Below are 13,626 nucleotides of genomic sequence, written 5' to 3' on the forward strand. Positions count from 1 at the left end.
TCTAACATGCCTACTAGTCTAAAATATCAAATAACTTGAAGCAATAATCCTATCAAGAGTCCTTTAAAAGGTTCGGAAGAAAAAAAAATTCTGGGCTTTTAAGTCGAGTATAATTCGCGTCATTTGGACGTTCAGACGTTCCGTAGTGAAGGTGGGAACGTCGTGCAGTTCGGTCCTTCAGTGTCCCGATTAGTTCAAAATTGAACCATTGAGTTTTAAGAGAAAAGACAGGCGTGAAAAAGATTTTTACCAAGAAGTCTATAATATGTACAACATTCTGAATAAACAAGGAAAAAAAAGTCAAATCTTCCTCTTTTTTTGTAAATTATCTTTTTTTTTTACTGGCCTTAATTAAATAAAAAATTAAAACAAAACTAATCAGACAAAGCCCTTATTAAAAAAAAAGCCACACTGAAATTTTAGATTGTACTAATTAAACTGGTATCTGATGCTTCTTAGAAAAAAATAGCCTGCGGTCTTCCGGTGTTAATGACAGGTGTTCGGATCTTTTTTTTTTTTTGCAATACTTGCAACACGTGTGTGTGCTGGACAGTGACAGGTGCAGAGTTCAGCTCTCGGTATGAAAGCAATTGGTCTAATTGAAAGATCAGGAATTAGTTGGGAGTTTTAAATGATTATCATACCACAGCCAACGTGGAAATGACAGAGCGTATCAAATAACCAGCACAGATTACGTGTGCCTGCAGACAAAGGGCAGGCTGTCTGATAGTGGTGCACCTGACAGCTCTCTGAAACACGGGCCATCCCCTGCCCGAGTCCCTCAATTAACTCCTTCCTGCTATTTCAGCGTTCAGCGCACGTTGGCCTGCTGCAGTGCTCGGCTGTGACAAGTAAATTGCTGTTTGGTTATGACCGTTAGTCTGGAAACAGGTCATTTCCCCACGCTTTGCCTAAACCGCTCCTCTGCCGAGAAGAAAGGGAGGGAGGGATGGGTGCCGGGTTTAGAGTCTGAGCTGAAAGTATGAATTATCACATCAGCGGCTGAACGGGCGTGCCCCCTTTGGTACAGACACGAAAACACAGCGTGAGGTGGACTCTGCTGCTCGTGGATGAACTTTCCTGCTCTCTGAAAGCCACGTGACTCAGAAAAAGTAAAGTGTTTATCTGCTGTCACTTTGGGAACAATTAAAAAAAAAAAAAAGGAAAACTACGATGACGGATTTTTTTTTTTTTTTTGGGACTCTTTCAGAGAGCAAAGGTCTTTGTTCCAATGTTTTTCCAGGCAGAGTGCAGCTAGCAACTGTCTCTGCAGAGGAACCACTTCACCTCCATGCGTCACTGATTAGTCCTATTAATGGTAATAAAGTACAGGGATGGAAAAGCGGCTGCCCGGATTCTGGCAGCTGATGTTCTCCCCCTAAGACACGAGATGAGCTCATGCTATTGGTCGGGAGGGGGGGGGGGGGGGGGGGGGGGGGGGGCGGCCGAGCCTGACACCGAATCCTCAGAGTAAACACAAAACACGCTTTTGTTCAGTTTCAGTGAATCCCAGTTATTGCAACATGATGTCCGTCCTAGCATTGAGTCTTACTCCAAGCCACTGTTGCCCAATGGCACACATGCTGTGTTATTTCACTTTGAAGCAACTGGAAAACATTTTATTGATACATACTGCATGATTTTATGCTTGCTGTGTGTGAAAGAAGAACATTTTGAGCTTGACTGATCTTAATAAAAACACGAAGAATACTTTAATGGGCACTTATGATCATTTTAACAGCAACTGTCATATTCAACAATAGTAATGTTACATACCTCGGGTCCTATTGCTGATGCTCTTTGGTAAAAGCCTTTGAGGAAGATAAATGAGGGGCTGAAATATCACAGAGAGATTCTCTGAGGGGAAAAAAACTTTCCTTTCAGTCCAAACTAAAAATCTACCTGAACAGAAATGTTTCTACTTACTCCGGATTTTTTGGCTCTAATGGAATGAGCGTCGGAATCGTTTTTTGTGCTGGTACATCCAGCAGAGCGTATAAAACAGTTTTTAAATACCAAAAAAAAAGTCCCCACAGTCACATTTCTCCTTTCAGCCTCGCTGGAAGAGAGATTCGTCTCTTTGCGTTTGATCGCAATAAGCTTTGGTTTGTTACGCTCAATGGGCCGGAGCCAGCAAGTGCAGTCCAGCTGTCAGAGGCAGTGGTTGGTGGTCGGGTGCCACGGAGACTGCCGCCGCAACAGACATTCTGTGGTGTCCTCGGCCAGTTTGGAGTGCCGGGAAATAGCTGTGAGTTGGGGGTTCAGGGGGAAGCTGTAGCGGTAAAGACAGTAAGGCCCCGCAGTGTCTGAGAGATCAGGGAGGAGAGAAGACCCTTGGGAGCTGAGGGGTCTGTGGAGAGGGAGCAGGCAGGGGGGGCTCCCAGGAGACCCGTGAGGACATGGGTCCCTACAGTGGGAAGGTTTCTTCCCCTGCAGCGCAGAGAGGAGCGGGAAGTCTGTTAGCGGAGACAGCGGGGGGAGGCCTCTAAGTCTGTCTGCTCCCAGGGAGGTGAAGGCTCTGCCGGGCAGCGGGGAAATGGCAGGTGAGGCGGTGGACGTCTTCCCATAGAGGGGGAGAGTGAGGGCATGGAGAGCAGCGTCCTGGCAGGACAGCGGGACAAGGGATGATGATGAGGAGAGAGGGAGGAGGCTCTTCATGCTGCTGGTCGGAGACCCCGAGCTCCCTGTCGACAGGCGTCAGAAATCACAGCGTTAAAAAAGAATCTAAAATCTCAGCTTAGACCACATAAAGCTCGTGAAAGCTGCAGCACGGTACCTTGGAACTGTATGGTGAAAGGCTTGAAGTCCAAACTGAGAGGGCCCCTCCAGGGATATGACTCCAACAGGCCATCTAAAACCCCCCTACACACACAAACACGTGCACAAATATGTACTGTAAAAGGAGTGAAAAGTGTTATTCCAAGGATTTAAACATTGGTTCTGAGAGGTGTGAAATTCTGCACTACACAGTTCAGCTTTATTTGAAGGTTTTACGCGGCTTCACATTTCAGTGGTTGAACTTAAAGTCCCTCTTGGGTACCCTTTAGCGGAGTACTTTCTGTGGTGGAATATGAAAGTGTTGAAGTTCAGTGTTCAGAGAGGTTTTCCGTACCTATTCCTTCCTGGATCTCTGAAGCCCTTGGCAAAGGGGTTTCTGTCGATCTTCAGTTTTGTGATCTTGCCCAAGAGAGAAGAACGGACACGGGTTAGAGTGGACGTGTCAACTGGTGACGTGTTAAGCTAACAATGAGCTCAGCTTTAATACAGCACGGAGAGTGGCAGAGCTGCCCTTTGAGACTGCATCTCCCAGCAGCCCTCAGGGCGATCAGCCATGTCAAACAGGGCTCTAAGAGAGGGGGTTAGGGGTTCGTAGCAGTTTTATCCCCCGTTTTAATAGGCTGTGGACTCCAGCAGTCGGCGCAGTCACAGCTTGTTACTGAGTTTCTGTAATAATATGTTCGCTGATAGTAAAATGAGCCCTGATGAAAAGAGCTGGCAGTCCCACCAGACGGCTCTGTTACTGGAGGAATGGTTTCCAACAGCAGGGTCAGGTCCCCTGCATGGAACACACACGCCCTCTCTGAGCAACTGGCCACGCAGACAACGAGGACACTGTGAGTTTATGATTTCACTGAGACCACATGGAGCCTCATCAGCTGCCTGATGTGCAGATTCAAACATTTTTACACGAGGTCAAACAGCCTCACAACAGCCATCATCGTGAAAATCCAGACATCTGCTTTTTGAATATTTTCTTTTCCAGAGAGGGTAAAAAGGACTACAAATTAGTTACACTTCGTCCCAATTCAGTTACATTTGTATGAATTTATTATCATATACACTTATTACACATAAAGAAATCATCTAACATTTTTAAAAACGTGTTGCGCCCATAGTTTCCTCATTCAAACCTGCTCTTTCTGACCATGTCACAAAGTGTTTTAGGGTTTTACGGCCTTTCATTCCAGTGAGTGTTACCTGTTGGTTCTGATAGGCTGTGACTGTGGTGAACTCCGTCTCCGGGAAGGAGAAGCTGTGCACGCCGTCGGCCGGCAGCGACTGGATCTGAGACAAAACCATCCGAGGGTCGTGCTGGATGACGTGCACGCGGGGCTTGTATTTATGCATCGACTGAAGAATAATCTGAAGATCAAGAGATGAAAATAGAGAGATACTTGAAATCCCAAGAGGCGTATCTCAAACATGTCAGTCATCTTTATGCCAGGCATCAGGTTTGGTTGATGTGTGAGAAAAAAGAGGAAAAATACTAAATTTGATAAATGTCTGCACTCACTTTCTCAGAGAGAAAACATTCTCTTTTAGCTGAACAGTTATCGACTAGCCAAATAGTTGCTGATTCAGTTCATATGTTTTCCGATTGCTTTTTGGATTGAATTTGATCAGGTTTAAGGCTACTCATCAAAAAAAAAAAAAAAAAAACTTTGATATGGTGTTAACTAAAGCAGTTATCCTTACTGTGCATTTTGCATCTTTGCTTCAGTAACGTACAAACTGATAAATACAAAGGTACATTTTAACTAAAATTTGTTTGTTTTTTTTAAGTCGGCAATTTAGAGTTAACTTCTTTTTTAAACAGAAGTAAAAACAAAAATAGAATCCAATACATATGAGGTTTAGGGGGTAAAAAAAAACATTTTCCAAAATACATAAAGCAGTTAAACGGACACATTTAGTGCCAGAACATTTCAGTCAGTTTAAGTGTCAGTTTCATTTGTATTTAAAACCAAAAGGAAAATATAAGTTAGTGTCTAAATGCCAGTTTAAGGAGGTAAACTGGCTAAGACAATAACAAAGATTAAGAGATTGCTTTACAGTCTTTTAAAAAAAAAATTACATTATTTTTGTGTCTTTTATCAGAAATCATTCACACACACAAATTCCAGGTAGGGTTTATAAACAGGGGGACCAACTCTAGACTCCCCTGTTCACCACATCTGTGCGTCCCTGAAGCTCACACATAAAGGTTCTGAAGCCCAGAAGGATTTTCTTCCTCATTTGGACTCAGTTATCAGAACAGACAGGGAATTTTAAGGAGGACTGAAGCTGTCAAAGCGGTTAAAAACCGCTCCATTTTACACACCAACAGCAGCACTCAGACATTTAAAGACAAGGATCTGATAGCTTAATGGGTCTTGTTGTAAATCAAGACATTAAAGTGCGCAGGATGGATGGAATAAGCTGCATCCACCTCCCGCCAGTTCCCACTAAAAAGTCCCAGTTGTACTGCTGGCGTTGCTTTTAAGACACGTGGGTTACCTACATGTCCCTTATCGTCCATCTCGTTGTTGGTGAGCTTAACCCGGTCGAAGCTGATGACCTGACGCATCCACGTTTCGCCTGTGCACGGTGAGTCCGGATGTACGTAGAGCCGGGGAGAGATACAGGAGTGGTCCGTGTTTCCGGCCACCATCCACTGCGAGCTGTGGTACACGTACCTGAGAGAGGCGCGCACATGAAAGTCAGGAAGGTGAAATACCCAACAGGTCGACACTCAAAGTGATTGAACGCGCACCTGTAGCGTTTTGAATCCACAGGCATGACGTCCATTGCGACGTAGTACTGCTGGCAGGGGTCCAGATTGCGCACTTTGACGCGCACAGAGGGAAACATTCTCCTAATGAAAGGTGACAGAAGAGGGATTTACAAATAAAAATAAAAAAAATCTGTAAATTTAGTTGGAGTTCTCGTTTTATTAAACGGCACAAGTTAAGAGGAGAGTTCATGGACCCGGAGGCCGCGAAGGCGTCATGTTTGCCGAGATTTACGGCGCGTTCGGTTGGAAACCGAATAAACGGAACCGTTATTAAAGCAGGTGCAGTTTTAGACTTTAAGAGGAAGAGAAGAGGCTCGGAGCTTTTCTGACTACATATACATTTCGTTGAGAGAGAAAGATATATCTAATTTAACCCAACTCAAACTCCAGAGTACCTCTGGTGTCACGAGGCCATGAGAAAAAAATGGGGCTCAATTCAGTTCAAATAAAGTTAAGAATTTCGGCTTTTCGTCGAAATTTGAACTGAATACCGAAAGAGAATGTGGTGAAATCGTTCAAGCTCCATGTTGTGGGACGACACCACGCAGAACACTGTCGGTTATTGCTGTGTGGCGTATTAACAGATAACTGTCCGCTAATTTTTTTATTTTTTTTTAAAAAGGCCTGTTGGAAAACTAGCCGTTGCTCTGCTCATGTCCGATTGGCTGGCTTTCTTTTTTATTACAGCCGATAAATTCGCAGCTGTGACCGCAGAACATTAAGGCTCTATCAACACGGCCCTGATAAAGACTCCAGCGTGTAGCAGGGTAATATAGTTAAACAAGGACACTAGTAATTATAACGAACTGTATTTTGAATAAACTACCGGTGATGCAGGGCGGCCATTGGCCCTGTGAATCCATTTATTAGCAAGTCAAATATTTTTGTTTTGTTTTTGTATTTGCTGCCCTGTTTTGACATTTATGATTTGACTAGTCATGAGCCTACACTTAAAACAGACTTAGCATTTACAGGCCAACCGATATAATCAGGCCAAATAAGAGAACCCAGAGGCGTGAAGCCAGGCACCCAGCGGCCAGTTTGTGAGAGTAACTGCAAATAGAATTTTTTTTCTCATCCAGGTCTCGTACCTGCCAGCTTTAGTGATGATCATCTCAGTCCCAATCTCGTAGAATCTTTTCCACAACTCGGAACCCTGCAGCTCTACTCGGAGCTCCCTGTCCGACCGGCACTCGCTCTCCTCGCTGGCCGGGTCAGAGCCCTCGCTCCCGGATCTGTCGGTCTGTCCTGGCCTGTTGCTGGAGATGTCTCCTGGCCTCCTCGGTGCTGAGCATTCTTGCTTCATCCTGCTGGGGTTATATTCATGATGGCCTGGAAAGAAGAAGACTGATTGGAAGGGAGAATGGAGCCTGGAAATTCATTTGATAAGATTTACTAATGATGTGCACCTAAGTAATTTTTTAAATAAAAATGTAATGTAAACAAAAATGTCGGTAATTATTATAAAGTCCTTTTGGTTTGCTGGCTAAATCTTTGAAATATTTTTCCTCAGAAGTAATTATTTGGCACCTACTCATCTGCGATTTATTGTGAAAATGGCCTTTATATACCTTTGTGCGGCCAAATGATCTAACACTACAAACTTTTTATGCGCGTTTCCAAACTTTTGCTTAAAATTCTTCCAAAAAGCAGTGATGCGTTATAGAAGATTCAACATTCACCGCTGAAGATGCTTCTGTCGCCTCCGGTGTCTCCAGCTGAACTTGAATCCTGCCTCTCCGACACCTTCATCCTCTTGCAGGGTTTCCCGACCAGCGCCTCCACCGAAAAGGCGTGAGCCCGGGAGCTCAGGCCCTGCATCCTAGCGGAAAAAAAAAACAAAAACAACACACCGTCTGTACGAGTCCTATATCCGTCTGGACTTCAACTTTGTCCCGCGCAAGATCCGGGGAGTCCCAGCTCAGTCTGAACAGGACGGGGCAGAACAAACAGCAGCAGAAGCGGCAGCGCCTCAGGGAGCCCCTCTTCTCTCGCAGCGGCTCCGTGACGCAGCGTAATTGATCCGCTGCGTTGCCATGTGTTCACCGAGACGCGCGCTCTCGTCCAAAATCCTTGATTATTGGCACGCCTCTCTCCCCTGCAGCAATATTTCCCCTCTCTCCCCCTTTATCCATTTTCAGCGTCTCCCCTTCCTTCTCTGCCTCACAGAGGGCTTGTTCCTCTGGTTCCTCTCTGCGCGTCACCGAGAGGGAGGGAAGAGCGCATTCCTTCACACGGCCTGCGCTGCAAAAAGTATCCATCGAAGCTGTGATATCAACTTCAAAATCAAACTGATTGAGCGGAATGAGAAAATCTTTTACTACTAGAGTATGTTTTTATGTGCAAGACAGTTGCATTGGTTACATTATTCTTTGACACAACAGCAAAGTGAGACCGGTAAGAGTTGCTACAGCTGTAACTACATCAAGTTTTCGCCTAATAAAAAGGGGCGTCATTTTTCTTTCAACCTAACTTTAAGTAAAAAGAAATCAACGGAATTTAATACAAAAGGGATGCTTTTTGCAGTGTGCGCTCGCTGTCTCTCGGTGGTCTCTGGGTATCCAGAACAATAACCAGGAACACCTTTACGCGTCGCTGTCAACCGGTGGCACTTATATTTGGTGAAATAATAATGCACGTACATCTAAATCGAATAATTTACCTAACTTCAATAGGGGAGAATTGGGGTGCAGAATAAGACGCGAGTCGGTGGTCTGGAGTTAAGTTTGGAATGTGCCCAGTGTTTTGTTTGGGACACTTTCCCTTAAGGCAATATTTCTGAGAAGAAACGAGTCTTTCAATATTTTCCCAAGTTGCTTCCCTCCATTTAGACAGCCGATAGATAAATAGAATCGTTTTTTAGAGTAGTAGAGGGGAGTCAAGGCACAAATATTTAAGTCTGGTAACTCGGGCCATCTGGAAGGTAAAATATCTCCATGAAACGCGCTGCTTTTCTGTTGAAGTTAACATTTCCTATATTAATTTGAATGCTTCCCTTGAAGCCAGAGGAGTGGGATGTGTTGTGCCCGGCAAGGGTGTGCGCCTGTCTGGTTCTCATAAGCGCGCAGATCAGATGGACTTTGGCTCGCAGAGAGGGAGATCTGGGCTGTAATGACAGCTCGGGATTATTACATTACTGCTCGACATGAAATAGATCCGCTTTACACAAATAAAAGTCAGCGAAGGCTCTATTTAAAATGCTTTTTAATCACATGGTGTAATTGCTCTGAGGAGAAAACAAATGAGGGCTGTGTTTACGGCACGGTTGGTTTGGTTGCTGATGGAAATCTCTGACAACAGCCGGGAAATGGAGAACTATGACCAACCGGAATCGCATGTTCTCTGTCATCATAACCTGTTTTAGGACCGCGGCTGCGGATTCGTGTTTATCCTTTCCCAACTTGACGTTTTCCCTCAAAACTGTGACAGGGCGCATCTAAAACATCCGCCGTGGTTTTAACTGCGGAAGGAAAAAGCGCAACTTATAGCCGGCTGGCTTTGCGCGCGCTGACTTTTATTGAAATAAGACGATAAACTGTTTTTTTTTTTTTTTAAGTAGCCTTTGTAGTTTCTCACCGCACACATCTGAGAGATTGCTTTTCCAAGCTGTCTTCAGCAGTCAGCTCATAAATCTTCCTCATGGGATGTCAGCGGAGTGATGACGGGCGCGCGGGAGAGTGACCGCCCCGCCTGTCGTTGCTAAGAACAACAGGAAGCTCCTACTCGTTGCTGTCTGATTCCTAATCCAGAGTTAATCTACATTTGTCCCATTCGGGGATATTTGGCACACATGTTTCCTCTTATTAAGCACAATAGGAGCGCTTGGCGGAACCAAGAGACTCAAATCCAATTTGGCAGAGGCCTCAGGTTTCCATTAATGCGGAAGTTTGATGATCAGCTGCAATTAGGCTTCCCCATCATTTTGCGCCTTCAGGCTCACTGGCATGCTGTTGATTTGTATTCACGGCCTGATTAATAATCACTTGCGAGTAATTGGTTTTGCCATCACACAACCTTGGTGCACCCTTTAAGTTGAACTCAAGCTGCTCATAAAATCTTTGTTTTTGATACTTTATTTGTGTTTCTCACTTGTGTGCGCGTGTGTGTTTAGCTGCGGGACGCTGCCAAATGAGTCTGTAATCATAACCACTTGCGCGCCCATAGGCATGTGCCTATACTGTACATGTGCACGCTCACAGCTTGCAGTGTTTGTGTGTTTATAAATAGGCCTGTCTGTCTGTTTCTCAGGGCTGAATGGATGTGACGGGGCCTGATGGTTTGTTTTAAGTTGAATTCTGACGCTGAGCAGTTAGAGTGTGTCTTTTGTGTGTATGTGTGAGGGTTATTCTAGGCATTGGCTGCTGGAGCGGATGCCCGCTCACTGCCAAATGTCAAACTTCCATCCCACTTCTACTGCGACATTTTTAGAGTCTTTGAATGGGGAACGCTGCAAACACTTAGTGTGCTATGGCACTAATGGGATGTGAGTTCTCCACATTGGACTTGAGTGAAATCTCACCTGCAGTATGTACACACTGCTGCAACAAGGATGTGCTCAAATGTTTCCAAAGCCGGGTTTCAACATTTAAATCTGAAAAACTGCGCCATGCCAGCGGCTTGACGGACTGTGAGCTGTTTGTTACTGATTGATATTGCAGCTTCTTTGCTGCAGTCTGTCCGAGCAGGCTGAAGAGGAAGGGATGAAAAAGAGTGGCAGCCTTTGTTTTGTTCAAAGAGCATTTTGAAATATGACTGATTGCACAGTGACAAATTCCTCTGACCCCACATGTCATCAGCTGCATGATGTGTGTGTTTGTGAATCATCACATCTGCTTCTCATAAGCTGTCCCTGTTTCAGAGGTGTGTGGCATCTGCCCTGCAGGGGTTCTTGCTGCTGTCTTTTCTTTCTGCTGCTTCTTAAGATTTGGAAGAGTCATTGAGACACTAAACGCATCCCTCCGTGTGATTTGTGCTTGACAACTTCAGTTAGTGTCTGATTTGGTTTGATAATACAAAATATTACCAGAAAGTATGGCATTATGTAATATTCTAATTAAAGATACAGCTTTATTAACCCCCTGAGAGGAAATTCACAAGCTTCATCCTCATTACATTCAACCTAAATGTGATGAACACTTCAATGCATCAGTTATTATAATCCAGCATCATACATTATTCTGATATATATACTTCTGCATAATGACTCTCAAATACTGTTGGTACGTAAAGTACAGAATAGTACTGTGCAGAAGTCTTTATCCTCTCCCTTTTTTATATATTTCGCCTCCAAGGAGCAAGAGTTTCTTTTGATCTTTTAAAGTGGTCTTGAGCATTTGATCTCCAGGTTTTATGACGTTCTGACAGTGGCTGCTTTTTCACTCATTTTCAGTCCAGTCCTTGTACCTGACCATTTCCAGAGAAACGTGTTTTTGTTTTGTTCTTTGTATTGGTTAAGTCAGTTAACTCTCACTTATGAATCGCTCAGTCAGTTAAAAAAAAAAGGCATGAACCAACAGACAACTTAGCAAGGAGCCAATTTAACAGAGTATCCTTGGGGGATTAGTTAGTTGCAGACAGTCGCTGACACATAGAATATGTTCCAATTTCTTTAGTTGCATCTATGAAAAATACCACATATAACACAGTTTTACAGACATGAAATAGTATTTTTCCTCCAGCAAGGTGATTCCTAAAGAGCTATTCGCTGAAAACACAGCATGTGTCAACATTGTGTGCATCATTTCCTCAAAAATACTTGAGGAAACTGGACAAGTGGAGAACAAAAGAAGAAGTGTCAGGCCTGAAACCTACGTACAGCTGATGAACAGTATCAAAAGGTCATTTTCTCAAGAAATGGGGTGGAAAAATCCTACACTGACCTGACACAGAACCTTAGAGACGCATCTGGACTCATCAGAAATGGTCTCCATGGAAGGGTGGCTGTCAGGAAGCCATTCTTAAGGAAGGGAAACAGGGAGAAAAGGCTGAACGATGCCAAATGACACAAGAAGTGGACTGAAAATCAGTGGCAGCAGGTCTTATGGAGGGATGAATCCTTCCCAGAGCCCAGACCTCAACATTATTGAAGCAGTGTGGGATCATCTGACAGAGAACGGAACAAAAAGCAGCCGACATCCAAAGATGAGCTTTGGGATGTCCTTCAAGAAGCCTGGAGAACTATTCCTGAAGACTACTTAAAGAAAACACAAAGCTTGTCTAAGCGGGCTCAGACTGTGTTGAAGAATAAAGGAGCTCAGACCAAACATTGACTTTCAAACTTGTTTTGTACGACTCTGTTGTGTACAGCTGCTGCATAGACTGTGTTTCCATAAATGTTTCAAAATGTTTCAATAAGTCACCACATCCATTTCCAGGCAACATGTAAAAAAAAAACATGGATTTCTCTTTAAACAGAGTATTTCTGCATTGTGGTTTTAGTACTTCTTTCAAGTAGAATATCTATGAGCTTCTGCCACAAAATATTTCCAGCATATTTTTGCCTGTTCATTGTTCACTGTGAATAAATGCTTGGTGGATGCAGCCAGTGTCTGATAACAGTAGGGAAAACCTATCATGTGAGCAAACATGCCTGTAAACACAGCAGGTACTTTGTGGACATGTATTCAGTGCTCACTGCAATATATATGGATATGTATATGTATATAAAATACTTTTTGTGTGTGTGTGTGTGAGAGAAACTTAAAAGAGCCAAATGGCTGTTAAGTTTATACTATCAATGGCCCATTCTTAACAAATCCAATGGACTGACCAGAACTAATTTACTTCAGTTTCACAGTCCTCCCTTATTCTGCACTTCTGCAAAAATCCAGTCATATTTAGCGCTGTGATGCACTGACTTACATGTACCTTCATTAATATGAACACGGGCAAACACGTATGCAACTGCTGTTAGAGTTTGCTAAAAACTGCAGTGCAAAAAGCTTCTAAAATAACAAATAAAGGGAATTATACACCCACGATTTCCTTTAAAGATTCACTCAATCATCAAGGTTTATTTTACAATATGAGGCTTTGGCTTTTAAATATATTTTAACACTCAGTTGTTCTCAGACACTCTGGCAGGCTGTTTGAATGGGTGAGAGCCTAAAAGACTACACGCTGCCTCTCCAAATATTTGTGGCTGTTTCAGAGCAACCAAAGCTCTAAATGCTATACAAACGACATAAATCATTTCTAGATCATCGTGATAAATGACAGGCAACCAGTGTAATGACATTGGGTTTTGAGCACTACACAGATCATTAAAAAAAGTTGCACAATAAATTCTGTTGTAAGACACATGCATTTAGTGGTATTTTTTTCTTCTAAAGGACCTGGTTGGGATGTGTATACCAGACACTTTCCAGACAATAAACAACCCTGTCTCCTAGAATTAGTATGTTATTAATCAAATTCACTTTGTCTCATGATTCAGGCTATTTGGAGTGTGCTGTATAAGCAAGGCTACAGTTTTGATAATGTGCTGAAGGGGGATCTAAACACAGCCTTTAACAAGAGGGGCACCTGGAATGGCCATTACCCTATTACACAAGTTTAAGGGAAGCGATTTGCTCACCTTATGCTTTAGGTTTGATGACATTTGGCTCTGTATTTTTTGCGTAACCTGGCTGTAGAAATGGCGGTGATCATATATCTTTCTGCCTGGCTTTAGCTTTGGCAGAGAAAAAATGTTTAGTAAGTTAGAACAAAGGCAACAAGAATCTCCAATTGAAACAATCACTTAGTGAATTGTTCACAGCATTAAATACGACTTAAATACAACCTGTAGATGCATCAGAGCAGACGTCCTTCTTAAGTAAGCCAATGGCAGCTTTTTAAAGCATGCGTCTTTGTGTGAACTGAGATTGAGACCAATATACGATAGCTTTTTTTTCCCCTCTTTTTGGTTCGAGTTGGAAGTCAATCGTGATTAGGGTTAGAATACATTCTTTTTGAAATGCGACCGTCAGCCTACTGGACACCATTTTTACACGTTATGTGCAGTTTCTTTCGCGACCACTAGATGTCACATATTCTTCTAACGTAATTGTAGGCTGTAGCTGCCTACATGA

At 43.4% G+C, this 13,626-nt stretch overlaps 1 protein-coding gene across 1 annotated transcript; it reads right to left on the reverse strand.

Moving 5' to 3' along the window:
* Positions 1-1,723: 1,723 nt before the first annotated feature.
* On the reverse strand, positions 1,724-7,586 carry tbx22 (T-box transcription factor 22). Its single transcript, XM_072396484.1, has 8 exons — positions 7,237-7,586; positions 6,646-6,886; positions 5,534-5,635; positions 5,282-5,456; positions 3,979-4,143; positions 3,113-3,177; positions 2,777-2,862; positions 1,724-2,684 (listed from the first exon to the last, which is right to left on the reverse strand). The coding sequence occupies exons 1-8, from the start codon at positions 7,373-7,375 to the stop codon at positions 2,152-2,154; spliced, it is 1,506 nt and encodes a 501-aa protein (XP_072252585.1). The 5' UTR covers positions 7,376-7,586; the 3' UTR covers positions 1,724-2,151.
* Positions 7,587-13,626: the final 6,040 nt, after the last annotated feature.

Source organism: Leuresthes tenuis, unplaced genomic scaffold (assembly GCF_036924035.1).
Source record: "Leuresthes tenuis unplaced genomic scaffold, fLeuTen1.0.hap1 SCAF_11, whole genome shotgun sequence".
NCBI classification, from domain to species: Eukaryota; Metazoa; Chordata; class Actinopteri; order Atheriniformes; family Atherinopsidae; genus Leuresthes; species Leuresthes tenuis.